Source organism: Drosophila serrata, unplaced genomic scaffold, assembly GCF_035046125.1.
Source record: "Drosophila serrata isolate PLE 108 unplaced genomic scaffold, ASM3504612v1 contig_376, whole genome shotgun sequence".
NCBI classification, from domain to species: domain Eukaryota; kingdom Metazoa; phylum Arthropoda; class Insecta; order Diptera; family Drosophilidae; genus Drosophila; species Drosophila serrata.
In genome coordinates, this window is record NW_028257274.1 from 2,661,248 (window position 1) to 2,682,016 (window position 20,769).

Below are 20,769 nucleotides of genomic sequence, written 5' to 3' on the forward strand. Positions count from 1 at the left end.
CCTCTCCCCCTCTTTCTCTATGGCTATCGCTTTATGTTGATCTCTAGAGGCAACTCCTCTCCCGCGCACTCACACTCACTTTCTCTTCTCTTCTCTTCTCTTTCCTCGGGGACTATAAATAGAGGCGCTGAGGTCGCGCGCGCCTCAGTCTGTCCTAGGGGTACCTAGTGTTAACATCGATAGTGATAGTGCAAGTGATCAGCCTTCGACCTCAAAAATTTGACGTGGCCAATGCAAAACATTTGGATGACCAGGAAGAAGCTCTCTTGGATTCTTGATCACTACACCGGAAGCAAGTAAGCAATGACGTGTCCTTTACTGCGGTAAGTCTTAATCATGACATTTTTATTATGCATGAAGCTGGTGGTGGGATAAGGCCTAGGTCCAATTTATTTCTTTATTGCCATGGTCCCCTTTAGATACTTAGATACTTACTCATACTTTTAGATATAGTTACTTACACTTACTAGTCATAGATACTTACTGTTCAGAGTTACTTAATGTTCACTCATACTTACTGATCAGAGTTACTTACTGCTCATACTTGTAGTTACTTACTGATCATAGTTACTTACTGGTCATAGATACTTACTGCTCATAGATACTTATTGGTCATAGATACTTATTGGTCATAGATACTCACGGTTCAGAGTTACTTACTGGTCATAGTTACTTACGCACATGTGTGCATATGATTTCTAACTGGATCTAACATCCCAGGAACGAAGTGACTTCTGCCGGCCAAGTCTCAGAAATGTGTTTTGTTGCAAAAGTTGCAAGTCATTGTTTATTTGTGTTCAAAGTTAGTTACTGATCATGCATACTTACTGGTTATAGATACTGTTCAGAGTTACTTACTGCTCATAATTAATTACTAGTCATAGCTATTTACTGTTCATATTTAATTATTGTTCACAGTAACTAAGTGTTGAAAGAAACTTACTGATCCTCTATCGTTCCTATGGCAGCTATGTATATACATATATAGGCCATCGATTCGCCATGCTCCGACTTATTTACCAGTATAAATATATGTGTTGTGTTACAAAAGTTGCAAGTCATTGTTTATTTGTGTTCAAAGTCATACATACTTACTGCTCATAGTTACTTACTTGTCATAGATACTTACTGTCCAGAGATACTTACTGTTCGGAGTTACTTACTGCTTATAGTTAATTATTTACTGATCAAAGTTACTTACTGATCATAGTTACTTAATCTTAATTGATACTTACAGATCATAGGTTCTTACTGGTTATAGATTCGTACAGATTCAGGAACGACTCGGCTTTATACTTTATACTATACTTTATATGGGCAGAGATAACTCATTCACCTGCAAGGGTATAACAACAAAAGCTACTAGTAATTATAATAAGAAATAAATAAAAACAGTAAAGCTGTTAACGAAAACCAAAAGCAGCAGTAACGGAAGCTACTTAAGGTAAGTGAAGATAAACAATGATATTATTTTTTCCAAAATATAGTTCATATATTTACCTACTTACATCACTAATCAATAAAATTAAAGTTCAATAATGTTAATAATGTTACATCCTTAGCTATATAAATATATTTAGTGTTCAATATTTAATATATTTGCCTACCTAACATTACTCACTATATCCATTTTAATAACAACATCAGCTAAAGTTAACATTGATTGTTAACAGCAGCAATATTGGTAAGAGCAACAACAGCACTATTAAATACACAAAACCAGACTCCCAACAGAGCTCCGAGTCAGAGGCGAGAGAGACTGGCACCAAAAAATTGTTTTTCAACTCGGACTCCTCAACGCTGACAGCGCAGACGCAGCGTCGTTGGTGATCAGTGCGGTTTTGGAGTTCGTTGCGTCCGGTCGCGAGATCCCCAGGCACAATCCCAGGCACAGTTGTGGAGGGTTTCTCCTACCTTAATCCGTGCATCCGTGAAGTTCAAATTCGAGTGGCGAGTCCGCGAGTGTTGATCTTAGAAACCCAGAAGAGATCTCTTTCCCTCCCCCAAAAAGTGTGTGTGTGTGTTTGAAAGCCAAGACAAGCTTTTGATCCTGTGGCAGTAAATACGAATTATATTAATTAAATTAAATATTATTAATAAAACACCAACAAAAACCCACACACTCTACATACACACTCCAAAGACACAACTCCGTTAGCCATGTTGGCAGTGAAGGATAAACCTTGGCGTATGCTATTTGGCCTATTGGCCGCATTAAGCTGTAAGTACCTCGGGCAATGATTTATAAGTGCCATTGTGATGCAAATTGAATGGATAGAGATGCAGATACAGCCAGAGATGGAGATATGGGGATATAGATACATAGATACAGATACAGAGAGGGTCTAAAACTAGATTAGTGGCCCGTATTTATGGCCATGCGGACGCCAATGCCAATATATATGTATACACATATATCATCTTTTTCAAATCTCGAGTGCGTTGTCAGCCAGCTGAATATTCATCAGCTTTTTGGCTATCATAAACGTTGACCGTTGAACCGCTGAGCTGAACTAAACCAACTCCACAATTGTCCCACTGACTGACTAACTGACTGAATGACTTGCTGGCCAGATGCATTAGCATTTCCATTCGAGATTTGCATAAATTGCTGCCATGTTTCCTTGATACCATTTTGGAGACCTCCTCGCTAGTGGAAAAGTCGTTGTGGGAAAGTAGGTCTCTGGGTTGGTTAGTTAGTGCGAATAATTAAGAGGGTTCACTGGAAATTAAATAGCTTTTGTGCATTAATAAATAAATAATTAATATATCATATAAAAGGTAAATTCTGTTGAATGCTGAATTTATAAAGTGAAAGAGATAAGATTTAAAGGATGTCTTAGTTTGTGAGCTTTATAGGAAGATGCTTTATAGATACATCCAAAATAAATAGAAGAACAAGTTACTTAAGAAAGTTTAAGGAACTTTGAAACATTTATCTAACAAAGCCAAGTGATTTTGTCTTTAGCTAAACAAAATAATATATCTAACAACACAAATGTTAGATATATTATTTTGTAGATTCAAAATTCTCATAAAGAGAATATACCCCAGCTTGGTGATATTTGGTGTGTGTTTTTTGATTTTGCAACCAAAACCGAGATGCCACTTTTAAATGCTTGGCAATTGAACCCAACCAGTTGGGTTCGCTTGGCCAATAGTTCGAGTGAGTCGAGTGTCTGCCTGCCTAATGGCTTCGTCTGACTTTAGCCCGATCATCATTAATAAGCCTGCGATTGCTCGATTGCTTTTAATTACACCTTTGGCATTTTGCATTGCGAACGTGATGGATATGAGGGGGGGGGGGAAGAGGGGATATGGATTCTGGGCCAGACTAGGCCAGCTAGGCGGAAATCGATTGGCAACTGGTCCAGGTTCTGGCAAACGAGAAAGACTCGTCCATGGTTTTGGTCTGCGCGAAAATTTGGAGCAGCCGAAGCCATGGCCAAGTAAAAAAGATAAAAACCAATCGAGTTGTGTCAAAAAAAAGAAATAATAAAATAAAAATAAAAATAAAATAAAAAATAACTGCAGGCCATGGCGACCGTGTCGCCCCGACAAAACCAAACCATTTGATGGCAGTTTAAAAAAACCAAACGTGTTTATGGCCCATGCAAAAAAACAAAGCACCAACAAACACAAAAACAACAACAAAAAAAGATTGTAATAAAACACAAATAAATTGAATTTGTACAAAAAAAAAAAAAAAAAAAAACAGCAAAAGCTAGAGCCAGAGCCGTGCCAAGGTGAAGTGGGAATTTTTTCAAAACGAAATTCGCCAGCCCACAAAAAAAAGCAAACAAAGTTGGCCCATTAAAGTCGGCTTAGAACCATTCATCTTCTCAGCAGAATTAGTTCCCATTAAGGTCTGGCTTTTGTTTGTATTTCGTGTTTTTGGTGTTTCGGTGTTACACGCCCCACGGATTTTCGGATTGTTTTCAAAAATTTATTTGCCGTAAATCCGTAAATCCGTAACTTCCTGTGACCACAAAGAACAAAGGCAGCGGCAGAGAGACAGACAAAATCTAGTTAAAAAACCTGTGACGCACCGTTTGCCTTAGATATTTGTGTTTGATTTGTTTGTTTCGGTTTATTTGTTTGTTTAGAACCAGTTTGTATGCAAATTTTATAAATCCACTTGCGGGAAATATAAATATTAATATGGGTATTACGAAAGTAAGCAAATGGTAAATAAAAAAAGTTAAAATCTTATGAAATTGATTAGGCTTTAATTGGAGATTTAATAAATTATTTTCACCCTTCAAATGTTACTTAATATCTATATTTCAACAATCTATTTTATTATTCATTTTTAAAGAAGAGATATACATTTAATTTGATTGTAAATATATTGTTTAGTTCTCTCTACTAAACAGGTAAAAATCTTATTAATTCTTTTTCTTAATATGGAATTAGAAAAATGATTTTAAATACTTAAATTTTGTTGTTTTTTCTATATTAATTAAAATTATCAATGGCCAGACTTTTGTACATCTTCATTGCCTTCAGTTTGCATCAAGTTTGTTGCCTAAGTCTTTTGTTTTGACTGCTCACCGATTCTCATGGTTGGTTAAATTGCTATTGTTGCAGGCCTGGCCAGTTTTGGAGATGCCGCCTATCCGTATTATGGCACCAAGATCGGAGCCCTGACCCGCCTGCATCATGGCGTTTCCGGTGATGTCTACGCCGTGGACTCGAGGACCATTTTCATCAAGAAATTCAACTACGATGGTGAGGCACCGGCTGCCTACTTCTATGTGGGCAATACGGCAAGGCCGAGCAATGAGGGTGCCTCCCGGCTGAGGGATGAACGTGGTGGTACCGCCTCGCTAACCCGTCGCTATCGGAACAAGGATGTGACTTTGTCACTGCCCGAGGGCAAGACGCTGCGTGACATCAAGTGGTTCTCGGTGTGGTGCGATGAGTTTGCGGTGAACTTTGGTGATGTCGCCATTCCAGCCAACTTGGATTTCCCGCGGCCACAGAAGATCAATGCGCTGAAAGGTGTCCATGGAGTGTCCTCCGATAATATTGTGATTGTGGATGCCCAAACGCTGTTGGTGCCGAATTTCAGCTACGATGGAGAGGCTCCAGGTGAGTAGTAGCTGGGGAAATATATATTATGTTGTTTTTTGGATAATCTGGCAGAATATAATAGGTTTTGGAAAACATATTTTCATTATGGTTAATTGATTAATTAGCATAACAAAAGTAAAATATTAAAAACCAAAGCAATTAGTTTGTGATTCAAAATTCTTCAAAACCAATTAAAGTTTTCTCTTAAGATCACTTAGATCTTTTAATATGCAACTTTATATGTTTATAGGTATTTAAATGACTTGAGTAAATTGCTATAACTTCTAAATTGTATTTGGAATATCCCATATATAAAACTCTTTAAATTATTGTGACGCATTTCCATTTAACAATCAATATTCTCAACGAAATAGCCTTTGTTCAAGGGGTATTCACACTAAAGTTTGTACTCATTGTGTTGAAATTAATACCCACAGAATATTCTGGATAAATATTATTCTTTTTATATGTTGATAACAAAAGATCGAGTTCTCTGCCTTAATAAGCCTGGCAATTATCGATCGTTAAAACATTAATTACATCTTAATTTGCAGATGCCAAATTCTGGGTGGGTCGTGGCCAGCGTCCCACGCCCGAGGGTCTGCGTATTCCCGACGAGAATGGCAAGGAGAACCCACTGCGGCGGTACGAACGCAAGACCATTGTCCTGACCCTGCCCGAGGATCTGACCATCTTCGATATTGGCCACTTTGGTGTGTGGTGCGAGGCCTTCACCGTGGACTTTGGCCATGTCCGACTGCCCGAGGGCCTCAATGTGCCACCCTCGCTGAAGATGCTCGGCATCAGTCCACAGGTAAAGAAGAATGCCAGCCAGATCCTAAGCGAGCTGAAGCGCTGATCTTCGATCACGGATCGGGTTTAACACTATTTATGCAATCGTATTTATTGTTGAGTATACTCTATGCAAAAATATTTATCAATCGAATCAAATGAGGGATCCGGGAACACGAGTCGTGACCGGAAATGCCTAGACTGTAAGCTGGATGGACGGCGGAGGAGAGATATCCGAAATATATATATATATATTATACATATATTTATATACATATAACATATGTGCAAACACATTCAATAATATATATATGTGTCTATGTAATACTCACCTGCTTGTTATTTGTGTTTTGTTGTCTTGAACAGCTTTTGCTTGAGCTCTGGGAGCGTCTTATACAAAATGAAAAACTGTGTGGGACCGAATCCTAAATATGTTCCTTGAACCACAAATCCACAACACAACACGCACACCACAGAATACGCACACCCCCACCGACACACAACACAACACAAAAAACACACACACACACACACACATCCCTTTGATCTACTAACCCCTCAAGCGAAATCCAAAAAAATATATATAATAAACAAAAAAACATTTTTCATTTTGTATAAAAAAAAAACGAAAACCATTTCAAAAGCAAAAATCTTTCGAATACAGCAAAACAAAAATGCAAACATTTCGAGTATGTTCAAAATTCTAAAATTTTTGGCCACGCTTTTCTCCTCCCTCCACCTCCAACCGCACACACACCCGCACCGCACATATTCCCCCAAATCACATTATCCCATATCCCATCCTAACCCATATCCTTATCCAAAAACCAAAACCCAATCCAATCGAAATCCTTCCTTAAACGAATCTCTTCCAGTCGAAGCTCAACTGCGAGGTGCTCTATGACGATCTGGCCTTCGAGGTTCGCTGGGCGGTGGCCGGTGAGAGCATCGTGGTCCAATTAGTGGCCAAATTGGGTAAGTTTCCGGAGGGGGTTTTGTAGTATAACTAATAGAGTTAATTAAGGAAAGTATTCCGTCAATGACTTTACCTCAAAAGCCAAGTTGACAATGGGGGAAGTGTGAAAACGGCAGGCAGTTTATCGAGGTGTTAATTTTCGTTAATTGTTGGAAAGAAAGGTCTTGGGCACTTGAAAAAATAAAGTTGGGCTTTAAAGTTTAAAAAAATTTTTAAAAATATTTGAGACTTTTAGTTAAGGATTTGCTTATTTTGTTAGAGATTTAAGATATTTGTAGTATATTTTGTTGTAGGGAATTATACTTATTGTTAATTTAAGAAAGTTTAAGGATGATTCTTTAAAGAAACAATTACGAAATGCTTTAAACATATAATGAGAAATATAAACCAAAGATCCCCCTTCAAGCTTGGAATTCCAAAAGCCCTTTTGGCCCGGACCTATCCCATTTGGTGACAAGCCTTTGCCAGAGATCCACGACCTAAATGATGCATCTGATGATGCTGCTGATGCTGCCTGCTGCTGATTTATGAAGCTTTGACATTTTCTCGAGTACAGTTAGCAGGGAAAGACCAGGGGCTTGGTGGGGGTAGGGGAAAGGGGTCTTGAGATGGCAACAATAAAATCCAGTTAGCATCCAAATTGACCGATCAGCAGCAGCAGCATCAGCAGCATCCAAGGCAGCATCAGCAGAATAACAAGTTGCGAATTATGACGACTGGTTTTATTGCGCAACTCGAGTGCCGCCTGGCTCCGATGGGTGGACAAGTGGATAACCACAGATACATCTGCAAATATCTGTGGGGCATATATCAAGCACACACTTTGGCCATATCCAGCCACTGGTCTTACACTCCAAGCTGGGGTGTGCAATTTGCAACCGCTAAGAATGCCAACAGGAATTCTTCAGCGAGGACCGGTTGATCGGGGAATAGAATTGGGGCGAGCGACTTTCGTTGATTGCGGTGGCAGTGATAATTATTGTTGCACTTCCCCTAGAATTTATAGATGCACTTGAAAAAAAGTCCAGGGGTTTTTAATCTCTCAAAAACTTGCCACTACCCGCAGAGCCCAACAACTACATGTCCTTCGGCATTTCGCCGAACAGGAACATCAGCCAGATGATCGGCGCCGATGCTGTGGTGGCCTGGGTGGATCCCCAAACGGGCAATGGCTTTGCCACGGATTACTTCCTGGAGGGCAAGGCCCAGTGCTCCGGAGGACGTGGTGCCTGTCCCGATACCAAGATCTCTGAGAAAACCAATTCCATTCGATTGTTGAATGCAGCCATGGTTAATGGTTACTCGATTGTCACCTATCAACGCTCTCTGGCCGCCACGGATCGTCTGGATTTGCCCATTTCCATCACGGAGGCAGAGTCAGTGGTCTGGGCCATTGGACCACTCAATGACTACAAGGAGGTTTCCTTCCACACGTTCTACAACAAGCATTTGCATCAGATTGAATTTGGACGCCAGCCCAAATGGAATTGTCCCCTGCCAGAAGGTGCTCGTCCCAATGGCAACTCCTCCGAACAGGAGGACTCTGCTCCCGCAGCTCAGAGTTCAACGGGTGGTGCTGGATATCCCCCAGCTGGGAGACCCAATGTTGAGCCCGAGGAGGAGTTCTATGAGAATCGGGCGGAGGCACTGCATCGACAGCCGCCACAAAGGCGTCAGGAAACGGCTATTATTACGCAAAGGAGACCTGTGCCCACGCCAAAGCCTGTTGCCAACAGCAATGGTGCCTGGGACATTCCAGCTATTCAGTGTCACGAACCAGAGGATGGCGTATTCTATGCCCAGATGGGTCCCACGGGAGGAAAGCATGGTTATCCAGCCATCACCGGTGAGTATTGCATTATATATAACTCTCATAAATATCTAAAGTCCTGAATATTTTTAGGTCACGTTGGCTGGGGCATTTCCTGGTACATTAATGGCCTCTTGATTCCCGAGATCCATGTAGTACGTGGCAGGACCTACACCTTTGTGGTGGAGGGAGGCAACAACCCGGACATTCCGGCCAAGTATCATCCCTTCTACATCAGTGATGATCCTGTGGGTGGATACGAGCACAAGCGCGAGGAGGAGAAGAAGGTGAGAAACCTTAAGAAACATGAAGGAATCTTTTCAATCAAATCGCTCCCTTTGCAGGCCGTTCGAATCTTTGCTGGCGTTCATCGCTCTCGATCCGGCCAGGTCACGCCTACTGGCGTTGGTCGTCTCTGCAACTGGACACCGGATGTGGAGGGTCCACCAGCGGATGACTATCAATCCTTTGGCGCCTACCAGCGCACCCTGACGCTCAAGTGTGATGCCGGTGAGCCCGGTGTGATCAGCTGGAAGCCGGACAGGAATACGCCCGATACTGTGTACTATCACTGCTTCACCCATCGTTACCTCGGATGGAAGATCCATGTACATGATGCCTGCGACTCAGAGGCATCGCCGGGACTGAAGGGATCCGCCTCCGAGCGGCACGAGATCCGACTGCCAGCGGAGGCTGCGGAGCCGGCGCCCGTGCACGACGACTATGCCGGAGAAGCGTCGGTGCGGCATGAAACCAAGGTCAGCGCCAACGATAATTTTTTATTGAAGCACCAAACCGATTTGATTAAGAACCACAATATGAACGGAACACCGCCCAAACTGAGCTTTGAAATAACGAAATCTTCGGAAATAACCAAACTGATTTCAGATGGCATCCGCGCTGCTGAGGCTCTCGAGGAGAGCTTACTGAGGAACCCGAATCTGAATCCCCATCCCCACCAGAACCAGAACCTGAACCCGAAACTCAACCTGAACCTGAACCTGAAACCGAACGTGACCCCGAATGAGATCAGCTCGCGACCTGAGATTTTGCTGGGCGAGACCCATGCCCACAAGCTGAATGCATCTCCATCCGCATCCCCATCAGCACCGTCACCTCCCTCCCTCAAGTTGCCTGTCTATGCGACTGGTCCCCATCTCATCCATCATTCCCCGCACCAACTGCACCGCCTGCATCACCATCCGCAGCATGCCCCCCATTCCATCCATTTGCATCATCACAATCTAACCGCTAATCTTCCAGCGCTGGCCCAGAAAACCATCGGCCTCTCCGAGTTTCTGCGTCCGCCCCAGAATGCTCCTCTCTTTCATCCGGTGAAGCTGCCCGGTCGTCGTCCCTTCCCCGCTCCCATCAAGAAGGTGCCAGCCTCGCGGCCCATCCTTCCTCAGCAGCATCCGCACTTGCATTCGCATCCTGCGGCTATCCTGCAGCAGCCTTCCCTGATCGTGAATCACTATCGGAAGCCGGTGCCGGGTCTGCTGAAGCCCTTCGTTAAAGAGAAACCCTTTCCCCTGCAACCTTTGGCCGCTTCCGTTTTGCTCCTTGGACAGCCCACAGAATTGGGATTAAACCAACCGCAGGGAGACAGACTCAAGCCGAAGAGTAAACCTAAAATTCCAGTTCCCTACGTCGACCAAGAGCCCCAGAATTCCCATCAGAATTCTGCTTTCTTTGGCCAGCCAGGCAAGGGGGAGCGGGATGCCAAGCCCAAGGCTACACTCAGTTCCACTTCAGCGCCCAGCTCCACCACAGTCACGCCCTTGGTGAAACGTATCCCGGTGAAGGAACCTTCCCGCGAGGAAATCGCCAAGATGCGTCCGGCTGTAAATCAGGGCTTCAAACCCGACACAGTGATCGTGGAGAGTGGCTTTCGTCCAATCATGAGAACCGATGGCACTGGCGTTCAGTTGCCCAAAGAAATTATTGACCAGGTAGCTCATCGTCGTGAAGATCCCGGCACCGAGATCGACGAGGTAATGGAAACGGATACGCTCTTTTTGACCGCTCAGCAGGGCGGAAGTGAGACCCAGAGCTTCGAGCCCATGTTTATACCCTCGCCCCTGGACAGTACCAATGCATCAAAGTATCTGAAGGTGAAGATCAAGGAGGTTACCCCGACGGCCTCGGCCTTGAGATTACCCTCGGCAGCGCTAGAACACGCCCTGCCCTCCGCTTCCGAGCTAAGAAAGCCCACTTTGGATGAACTGTTCGGTGAGGATATTGCCCATAATGATGATCTGGAGGAAAAGGAGCTGGAGCAGGAGCATTTTCCAAGCGAAGTAGATGAAGAGTCAGCCGAGGGCACCACCAAGAAAGTAATCCCAACCACTCCAAAGGAAACAACAACTCGTAAGCCGGAACATGAATTCCTGGAAGACCTTTTCGGACCCGACGAAGACGACCTTTATGCCGATGAGATGGAGCCCGAAATGGAGGCTGCGGAGCGTGTGGACACCTACTACCTGCCGCCAGACAACCGAAAGATTCCCCATGCCAGCCTGCCCAGTGGAGCGCTCTACACCTTCGATGGCAAGTCGGTGGTGGACAGCAGCCTGGTGCTGCCACCCAAGCTGGATGCCCCCGACAACGGCGTTCACGTGCGACACACCACCTATGGGCTTACACCGTTGGAGCAACTAGTTCGCACTACGCCTCAGTTTGGAGCCTATCGCGGAGAGTTGCCAGAAGAGTTCCGAGCCACTGAGCCCCAACCATCGACGGATTATCCCCGCCCAGCTCCATTTAGTCGAACTTCGACCACATTGTCAGGATTCTCCAGCAGCAGCAGCAGTGGCAGCACCATCTATCCGTACTCCTCATCGCCCGGAACATCCACATCCACAACCATATCAACATCGCAATCGTCATCATCGCCATTGTCCTCATCCTCGCTGAGACCCATCTCCACCAAGCTGCAACTGCTGAAGCCAGTTGATGGTAGGAGGAGCGCGTAGGATCGCAGGATCGGCAATAGCGAAATTATACAAGAAGCTAGCATTTAACCGCCTTTGGGATGTACTCATATCCACGTTACATTTACTCGTACACCTGTATTAGCCGTAGTTTTCCCCTTAACAATTATGATGCTCTTAATTTTAAATGAACGCATGAATTTTATTAGCTAAGCTAAACGATTGTGTTTAAGCCGCATTTTAGTCGTTGTGAAATAAAAACCAAGAATTAATCTGAAAATAGGTTGTCATTACCTTTGAAATTAACGAAGGTAGCATAATAATTACAAAAAATTAATTAATGAATATTCTAGTTATGGCAGTTAAAACTCTTAAATTCAAAACAACTCTAAAAAGCAAATCATTAAAATTTGAATTGAAGCGGTAACAGACTGTAAAGTTATCGATAACTCACATGTTAACTTAAGTGGAACCATTTTTCTCATAATTTTACGATAAATTTAAGTTTTTCCAAAGAAAAGCGCTTCGGTCACACTGTTCTTGCTGCTCTCTGTTTTTGTTGCTGAATTGTCAAGTTTTCTAATTGTAAAACAATTATATTATGTCGGCGCAATACCAGCGCTTTTTGCGAGTACTTGAAAAGTGGCCAGCGGAGAAATCGAAAGTCGGCAGGTGAGCATTGTGATATTAACGAACAACACACCTGCACACATAAACAATGTTCGTTCTGGGCGGCCACTGAAGATTATCTAATATGTGGAAATTCGTTTTATTTGTATTAAAATGCGATTGCCATGGCATTGCATTGTGAGTTTTGATTGTGGTTTATTAGATTAGCTTCGTATTATGCAAACATTAAGTAATTTTGTAGATATCCAAGGTGTTTTTATCTGCCGGCGCCAAGCCGCATGGGTTCCAACAGCTGTTCTTGTCAGGTTGTGGAACGTGTTCTGCTGTGGATCGCAATTACTTGAACTTGGCTTCCAGGGCCTTACATGGCCCTTATTGTCTTACCTGTTTTCCAAACGTGTAGACATTGTGTTAATTAAAATTGTGTTAAAGATGGCTTCAAAGTTTTCTTATCAGCTAGAACCGCAGGAATTTATTCTGGGCCATCATGGTGCTGAGATTTTGTAAGTCTCTTTATTAATACTTGGTTTCCACATCAAAATATTTAAATTTTAGCTAGGTTTTACTAAAAATAAGTAATCTTTGGATAATTATTAGGCAACTTGTTCTGTATTCCAAAGGTTTCGCAACAATTATCATCATTTCGCCTGATCTGTAGTTGATTTTATATCTTTCTTTGGGTTTCGTTATAAATTATAAAGCTTATTCCATTAAAATATGATAAACAGTGGGATTACTGCATGGCAGTCACAGTAACAGCTTCTAAAAAGAGCCAATGATCTGCCAGCAGAGCTGCTTGGAACGAACATCCGCCACAAAAACACAAACACACACATCCTCACACCATAAGCCACTGCAAATAACTTTTCTCTCCTCTAAAGGGATCTCGGCGAGCAGATCCGCAAACAGGTGACTAAGCTCACCAGTCTTGAGAGCGGAGCAACTGAAAAGGAGCTGGAACGCCAGATTACTGCCCTCGAAAGGCTGTCAAACAACGTGTACGCCAAGAAATATCCCCGCATCCACGAATCGACAGCAACTGGCTTGACGGCAGCCCAGTGCAGTCAGGTATTGAGCTCAGAGTTCCTGCAGTATATCAACGAGGGAGCTGGCTCCAAAAGGAAGTAACCAAGATGATGAAGCGACTCTTAATACCCACTAGACTGAGACTGGAATGGTTAAGACAAAACTCTGTTGCTGCAGAGGCGGCTGTAAGTCCTCCCCATGTACCTGTTTTATGCGACGCCGCCATCGAATATCTGGAATCCGTTCCCGGGGGCACATACTTTGACATGACCTTCGGAGCTGGTGGACATACACGACGACTCTTAGAGAAGTGTCCAGAGGCGAAAATCTTTGCCCTTGATCGGGATCCTGTGGCACATAAATTAGCCAAAGAGATGAGCGAGTCGAATGAGTACAAGGGAAGAGTGATTCCCCTTCTGGGAAAATTCTCCGACATACCAAAGCTATTCCAAGAACATGGCCTGGCCAAACACTCGGTGGATGGGATACTCTTCGATTTCGGCTGCAGTTCAATGCAGTTTGACGAGGCAGAGCGTGGATTCGCCATCTCCAAGGACGGTCCGTTGGATATGCGCATGGATGGAGGGCTAAGCGAAGGAGTAACTGCTGCCGATGTGCTGGCACATGTGGAGGAGGGAGATCTTGCCAAGATCCTGCGTTACTACGGTGAGGAGAAGGCGGCTAAGAAGATAGCCAGGGGATTGATAGACGCACGCAAGTCGCTGGTAAAGATTCAGACTACGTGGCAGCTAGCGGATATAGTAGAGGATATTCTGGGCAGTGGACCCCGAAGAGATAAGCTTCAAAGGCCATCTCATTCGGCCACCAAAACGTTCCAAGCCCTCCGCATTTTTGTGAATAATGAGCTTAATGAAATCAACTATGGCATGGTGTTGGCCAACGAAATACTCCGTTCGGAAGGTCGTTTGGTTACCATTACTTTTCACTCTCTGGAGGACACCATTGTTAAGCGTCACATCAACGGAAATGTCCAAGCTGGAGCCGCCAATGCCCTGCCTCTCAAATATTCGAGTCACTTTGCCATAGACGATCCAGAGGTGTTGGAAAGCCTTACCCAGTCCAATTGGATGCAGCTCCATCGCCATGTCATTGTGCCAGATGCCGAAGAGGTGGCCAAGAATACGCGCAGCCGTTCCGCCAAGCTGAGAGCAGCCGTCAAAATAAACTAATAGCAATTTCAATAAATTTCGCCGGTCTAGTGTTCCCTCTCTAAGTCTTTTGTCTCTCTTTGCTCTCTGTATCGATTCTGCTCCGCTTATCTATCCAACCAATTGGCACTTACTGATAAGACGGGTTTATCTATTTACCGGAGTTATTTGTGGCCCTCGTGCAGAATTTGTTTGGGCTCGAGGCAATTTTTTGTTATTGTTATTTTGATTAGGAAATGAATGTTAATTATCAAGTAGTTGAGCTACAGTGGGTTCGATTTGGATTTTTGTTTGGTAAAAAACATAGAGAACTTGAGTAGGAGCTTGAAATTTTCCATCTATAATAACATGCTTTAATAATAACTATGAAATATATATAATATATAAATATTTTATTAATATTTTCAATTATTTGCGACTGCTTTATTCTTATATTTTCATAAATAATACATATTATTATTTTCTTTTATATTATTGATTTCTTTTTGAATTTCTTCGAAATCAATATATTTTATTACCCTATTCCGCCATTATCTCCATGGTACAATGTATATTTTTATGATCTCGTTCAACTTTTGATTACTGCTTCAAGTGCTCCCCATATCAGTAACATATTGATTTGATATGGAAATCACTTTTGCCAGCTATTTTCCACGATCGAGAAGCCATGGATATGTATGTATATATGTTCCCTCTTTCAACTTTTCAAACATTTTGCGGTTGTTTTCCACGGAGAGATTGGAGATCATGTTGTGGCTCGCATACGTCAGCCGGTGTTGTGTTATTTACGGTTGCCAATCGAAAGATGTTGTGACCCGCGAGAAACCCGAAACCGATAATCTGTAGCAGGGCGGCTGATAAGGGAGCGGGATTAGCTGTCGGAGAGAGGGGCTGACCGGCGCACCTAGGCTATAGATAGGAGCGCACGGCGGCCACTCCGCTCAGTTGCATTGCGCGATCCGAGTTGGCGTGGCTACTGAGGAGCTGGCATTGGGTTTCCAGTTTAAAATACTTTACGGAGCTACCTTTACGTTTCAGCGGAGTGCGGACAGCAGAGCCGGCGGTCAAGATGAGCGAGGCCAAGATCATATCAGGCACAGCGGTGGCCAAGTTAGTGGTATATCTCAGGACTAAGATCTCAAACTATATACTTAATATCCTCCCATTCCCATTCGCAGATCCATTCGCGAGGAGCTGCAAAATGAGGTGACAGCTATGGGTAGGACCTCGGCGAACTTTGTGCCCGGACTGAGGATCGTTCAGGTGGGCGGACGTGAGGACTCCAATGTCTACATCCGCATGAAAATCAAGGCGGCCACCGAAATTGGCATCGAAGCTGTCCACGTAAAGCTGCCCCGATCCATCACGGAGGTGGAGCTGCTCGATAAGGTGAGTGAGGGATTATGCAACTACCGACCGATGGGGAAACGAATAAAAATGATTGAATTTTGCTTTGCAGATCAACGAGCTGAACGATGATCCTAGCGTCCATGGAATCATTGTGCAGATGCCCTTGGATTGCGATACTACCATCGATTCGCATCGTATTACGGACGCCGTGTCCCCCGAAAAGGATGTCGACGGCCTGCATACGGTCAACGAGGGTCGCTTGGCCATCGGTGATCAGGGTGGATTCTTGCCCTGCACGCCCTGGGGCTGTTTGGAGCTGATCCGTCGCAGCGGAGTGGAGATAGCCGGTGCACGGGCAGTTGTCCTGGGTCGCAGCAAGATCGTGGGAACCCCCGCTGCCGAACTGCTCAAGTGGGCCAATGCCACGGTGACGGTTTGCCACTCGAAGACCCGCAATATTGACGAGATTACCCGAAGTGCAGATATCCTTGTGGTTGGCATTGGTGTGCCTGAGATGGTCAAGGGATCGTGGATCAAGCCTGGAGCCGTGGTCATTGATTGTGGCATCAATGTGAAGCCAGGTAAGATAAGTTTTAAACATTTTCCCATTTCTCTCTTTCGGCTGCCAAGACTTTCCCTTAAATTTTTCGAAATATTTCCATTTGTTTTTACGGTTCCCCGTCTATCGCTTATCAATGGACTCGACCTCTCCGGGGTGGAACTCCTAACCCCCTGCTGAGATAAGAAATGATTTTGTTTTGAAACACTTTTGGTTTGAGACTTAGTTAGGGAACAGCACTTGATGGCAACGAACAAACCGATCTTGAAACTGATTATGACGTTCCAAGACTAATCCCTATTAAATCCTTGTAGACCCCACAAAATCCAGTGGCACGCGGCTTGTGGGAGACGTAGATTACGAGGAAGCCAAGCTGGTGGCTGGATATATTACGCCAGTGCCCGGCGGCGTGGGACCCATGACAGTGGCCATGCTGATGAAGAACACCGTGCGATCGGCTGCCCGAGCTCTGGAGCGTCATTTAAGTACCCAATGGAGCCTGCAGCCACTGCCCATTCAGCCCCTCCGTCCAGTGCCCAGTGACATAGTGATTGCCCGTGCCCAAAAACCTAAGGATATTGCTTGGCTGGCCAAGGAGATTGGCTTGGAGGCGCGAGAGGTTTCCTTATACGGCAGCAAAAAGGCCAAGATTTCGCTCTCGGTCCTGGAGCGACTGGCGGATAAGGAGGCGGGCAACTATGTTGTGGTGGCCGGCATGACGCCAACACCTTTGGGAGAGGGTAAGACCACCACGTTGATGGGCTTGGTCCAGGCTTTGGGAGCTCACAAGCTGAGAAACACCATGGCAGCCTTAAGACAACCCTCCCAGGGACCCACATTCGGCATCAAGGGCGGAGCCGCTGGCGGTGGCTATGCACAGGTGATACCCATGGAGGAGTTTAATCTTCATCTAACGGGCGATATCCATGCGGTGTCTGCGGCCAATAATTTGCTGGCTGCCCAGTTGGACACTCGCATCTTCCACGAGAATACGCAGAAGGATCAGGCTCTGTATGAGCGATTGGTTCCCCGGGTGAAGGGAGTCCGGAAGTTCAGTGCCATTCAGCTGCGACGTCTGCAGAAACTAGGCATCACCAAGACGGATCCCGATTCACTCTCCGCGGAGGAGTATGGTTCTTTTGCCCGCCTGGACATCGATCCGGAGACCATCATGTGGGAGCGTGTGGTCGATATCAATGATAGGTACCTGCGCACCATAACCGTTGGCCAATCGGCCACCGAGAAGGGGTTCTCTAGGGAGACCCGCTTCTCCATCTCGGTAGCCAGTGAGATCATGGCCGTGCTGGCACTATCCCGATGCCTGGAGGACATGAAGCAGCGGCTGGCCGATATGGTGGTGGCCTTTGACAAGGCGGGCAAACCCGTAACTGCCGATGACCTAGGTGTAACTGGCGCCTTGGCTGTTCTCCTCAAGGACGCTCTGGAACCGAACCTGATGCAGTCCCTTGAGGGTACTCCTGTCCTGGTTCATGCCGGACCGTTCGCCAATATAGCCCACGGTTGCAACTCCATTATTGCCGACGAAATCGGCCTGAAGCTGGTGGGCAAAGATGGCTTCGTTTGCACAGAGGCTGGATTCGGTTCGGACATTGGCATGGAGAAGTTCTGCAATATCAAGTGCCGCACTTCCGGACGCAAGCCCAATGCCATGGTGCTGGTGGCCACTGTTAGGGCTATCAAGATGCACGGTGGTGGAGCACCGGTCACTCCCGGAGCCCCCTTGAACAAGCAGTACACTGAAGAGAATCTAGAACTGGTGCAGCAGGGTCTGCCCAATCTTCTGCAGCACATCTCCAATGGCAGAGCCTTCGGCATGCCCGTCGTGGTGAGCCTGAATGCCCACTCAGCGGACACGCCCGCAGAGCACGAGCTGATAAAGAAGGCGGCGTTGGAGGCTGGCGCTTTTGCCGCTGTGGTCTCCACCCACTGGTCGGACGGAGGAGCTGGTGCCGTAGAGCTTGCCGACGCTGTGATCAAGGCCTGCGAGAAGGGAAACAATTTCAAACTGCTTTATGACCTGGATTTGCCGCTTGTGGACAAGATGAACAAGATCGCTACCACAATGTATGGAGCTGGCAGCGTGGTCCTCACACCGGCGGCTGAGGAGAAGGTTAAGCGGCTGACCCAGGCGGTAAGTCAAGTGAATTCTCTGGAATTATTCTTGTTACTAATTTTTATTTCATTCTGGCTCCTGTTTAGGGCTTTGGTAATCTGCCCATCTGTATGTCTAAGGTTTCGGGTTCATTGACGGGCGATGCCAAGATCAAGGGTGCCCCGAAAAATTTCTCCCTGTACGTAGAGGATGTGTACGTTTCCGCCGGTGCAGGATTTGTGGTGGCCATGTGTGGAGAGGTCACCAAAATGCCGGGACTCCCCACCCGCCCAGCCATCTATGACATTGATCTGAACACGAAGACCGGAGAAATCGAGGGTCTGTTTTAAACTAAACTTTCCAGACAAGGGAAATGCTTCATTCCTGCTGATTCCAAAAATGTTTACACATTTTTAAATGCATTCTTTTTTAGTCTAACATCTGATTTTGGCTTTCTATCTAGATATAAGTTTAAAGATATTTAACAAGTTTTCGAGTTCGGCCTAAAACAATTGCATATTATTTTTTTATGAATGTTTTTATTCGGATAAATGTTTTACCAAGTTGAGAATGGAATTGTTTGCAAATGTAGTGGAATTGTATTAGAAATGTTGCGAATCTAGATGAATATCATGGTTTGGTCGATGCTCTACTGATGCGATGAGAGGGGGAAAGACTAACTGAGTCACCTTCGACCTTGCGCATGTTGCCCATAACCTTAAAGTAACGAGCAACAATCTGATCCACCCTAGGCCGAACAAATGTCTTTGTCAACTCCTGCTCTGCACGCGAGACTACATTGGTGATCAGACCTCCGGATTTAAAGAACTCAATGATCCCACTTCGCTTCACCCACTTGGCAATACGTTTATATCCCACAGGCTTAACCACCTGTCTTATGCTGTAAAAGTGTTCGTAATGCTCGTTCATCTTGCGGATCTGGACCCAATTCATTTTCGGAATCTCTATTAACGGTTGCCTGAATACGCGGTACGGATCGAACTCTTCAGAAAAGTTTAAAAAGCGTACAGAAGGCCAATTCAGGGACAGTATGGTGTTGTACATGTGCTTGGGATGTCCCAGAATTCCGTGAGCGACATCGATCAAACAGAGCTGAGACGCGGGCACAATATATTCCAGTTCCATCTCAGCAATGCGAATGTCAGTGCCTCGGTACTTGCGCTTTCCTATCCACAGAATGGGCAGATCCTCCGTTGGAACGAGCTTTAACTCTTGAATCAAAGGCGATTCCTGAGCACGATAGTTGACGTTCTTCTTGTTCCTGCCGTAGAGGAGACTGCGCTCTATTGGCGAGAAAACGGGATATTCGTCGTGGGCTGGCACGAAATGGTCGGAGCGAAAAAGCCGATTCATCTCCATTTCGATGACGAAGTACGCCCGGCGGTGCATGGAGATCCAGACTATTTGGATGAGAATGGCCAGGATTTTCTCGTGAAAGAACTTGTCACCGATCGTATCGGAGAGTTTGACGACCATGTTCAGATGGTAGAACTTGGCCATGTTGTCTTTGTCTTGTAAGATCTCACAGTAGTTGCGGGCCACCAGCATGCGATACTGAGACAAGTATACGGACAAGGTGCGTTTCATGTCACTGGTCTGCTCACTCTGCGTCTGGGCCATCTGGCCCGAGACCTCATCGCGACGAATCATCACGAACTCAACCATGCGCAGGTAATACTCAAAGTATATAATAAGGGAGTGGACCAGTTGATCCACCTGCGGTTGGTGCAAAAATTCGACTAATTTGTAAGTCAGAAAATTGGGTGGCATCAAATAAAGGACCAAATCTATTATATCTGAAATTATAACCATATCACCGTCAAACGTGTTCTTGTCCCGCATATACTCCTGCCGGAAGATGAGTTCCTCCTCCTGGTCCATGGTTCGCAAGAACCTGAAACCGTTGGTAACGATGTATCGTTCCCTTACGTTTTCTAGATCGTTGTGCGGCTCGAAGTGGAGGGAATCCTTGTTCGAGTCCCATGACCACGTGCCGCTATAGTATTTCGGAACGTAGTTATCCACATGTATGCGCTTCATTGTGCTTCTGTTGAGAATTCAGGGAAGGATTCGGTGTGGTATTGTAGTGTTGCGAGTGTTATTGTATTGATGTTCACGCGACGAAGTCTAGTTGGATTGTGACTTTCCCTGTTTGTTGCAGGTTTAACCTATTTTGACATAGGATACAAAGCTGTTGCGATAGAAACTTTGGTGGCATCGAAGTTAGCTCTATACAATACGTAACTAAGCCCATTAAATATATTTGAATGCATTCGATTAACATTAGAAAAGTGTGCAAATCATTTACCAATCT

At 45.1% G+C, this 20,769-nt stretch overlaps 4 protein-coding genes across 7 annotated transcripts; 3 read left to right on the forward strand and 1 right to left on the reverse strand.

The window, feature by feature from the left end:
• Positions 1-1,237: 1,237 nt before the first annotated feature.
• Skel (DM13 and DOMON_DOH domain-containing protein skeletor) lies at positions 1,238-11,867 on the forward strand. 3 transcript variants are annotated; one of them, XM_020961720.2, is made up of 8 exons: positions 1,677-2,221; positions 4,591-5,094; positions 5,631-5,890; positions 6,744-6,843; positions 7,911-8,690; positions 8,748-8,941; positions 8,999-9,412; positions 9,543-11,867. In XM_020961720.2, the coding sequence occupies exons 1-8, from the start codon at positions 2,161-2,163 to the stop codon at positions 9,582-9,584; spliced, it is 2,355 nt and encodes a 784-aa protein (XP_020817379.2). In that variant the 5' UTR covers positions 1,677-2,160; the 3' UTR covers positions 9,585-11,867. The 3 variants fall into 3 exon arrangements, with proteins under 3 accessions (XP_086695856.1, XP_020817379.2, XP_020817378.2); XM_020961719.2 differs by having other exon boundaries at positions 1,723-2,221; positions 8,999-11,867; XM_086839730.1 differs by lacking the exons at positions 6,744-6,843; positions 7,911-8,690; positions 8,748-8,941; positions 8,999-9,412; positions 9,543-11,867 and adding an exon at positions 1,238-1,444 and having other exon boundaries at positions 1,648-2,221; positions 5,631-6,193.
• Positions 11,868-12,123: 256 nt separating this feature from the next.
• Positions 12,124-18,943, forward strand: pug (pug C-1-tetrahydrofolate synthase, cytoplasmic). 2 transcript variants are annotated; one of them, XM_020960261.2, is made up of 6 exons: positions 12,124-12,259; positions 15,451-15,522; positions 15,591-15,801; positions 15,872-16,343; positions 16,636-18,473; positions 18,542-18,943. In XM_020960261.2, the coding sequence occupies exons 1-6, from the start codon at positions 12,189-12,191 to the stop codon at positions 18,782-18,784; spliced, it is 2,907 nt and encodes a 968-aa protein (XP_020815920.2). In that variant the 5' UTR covers positions 12,124-12,188; the 3' UTR covers positions 18,785-18,943. The 2 variants fall into 2 exon arrangements, with proteins under 2 accessions (XP_020815920.2, XP_086695859.1); XM_086839733.1 differs by lacking the exon at positions 12,124-12,259 and having other exon boundaries at positions 13,099-15,522.
• On the forward strand, positions 13,351-14,477 carry LOC110189996 (putative methyltransferase-like protein 15 homolog). The gene has a single exon (XM_086839735.1). The coding sequence runs from the start codon at positions 13,351-13,353 to the stop codon at positions 14,431-14,433; it is 1,083 nt and encodes a 360-aa protein (XP_086695861.1). The 3' UTR covers positions 14,434-14,477.
• LOC110189989 (uncharacterized) lies at positions 18,924-20,495 on the reverse strand. The gene has a single exon (XM_020960285.2). It carries the CDS (start codon positions 20,493-20,495, stop codon positions 19,065-19,067), a length of 1,431 nt encoding a protein of 476 aa, XP_020815944.2. The 3' UTR covers positions 18,924-19,064.
• Positions 20,496-20,769: the final 274 nt, after the last annotated feature.

Bases quoted from the DNA above. Each gene is read 5' to 3' on its own strand.
- Skel (XM_020961719.2), top strand. From the start codon at position 2,161: ATGTTGGCAGTGAAGGATAAACCTTGGCGTATGCTATTTGGCCTATTG. The intron at 5,095-5,630 runs GTGAGTAGTAGC...CTTAATTTGCAG, and splicing joins CTACGATGGAGAGGCTCCAG to ATGCCAAATTCTGGGTGGGT. The intron at 6,844-7,910 runs GTAAGTTTCCGG...CACTACCCGCAG, and splicing joins CCAATTAGTGGCCAAATTGG to AGCCCAACAACTACATGTCC.
- pug (XM_020960261.2), top strand. From the start codon at position 12,189: ATGTCGGCGCAATACCAGCGCTTTTTGCGAGTACTTGAAAAGTGGCCA. The intron at 15,523-15,590 runs GTTAGTGGTATA...TCCCATTCGCAG, and splicing joins TCAGGCACAGCGGTGGCCAA to ATCCATTCGCGAGGAGCTGC. The intron at 16,344-16,635 runs GTAAGATAAGTT...AAATCCTTGTAG, and splicing joins TGGCATCAATGTGAAGCCAG to ACCCCACAAAATCCAGTGGC.
- LOC110189996 (XM_086839735.1), top strand. From the start codon at position 13,351: ATGATGAAGCGACTCTTAATACCCACTAGACTGAGACTGGAATGGTTA.
- LOC110189989 (XM_020960285.2), bottom strand. From the start codon at position 20,495: ATGAAGCGCATACATGTGGATAACTACGTTCCGAAATACTATAGCGGC.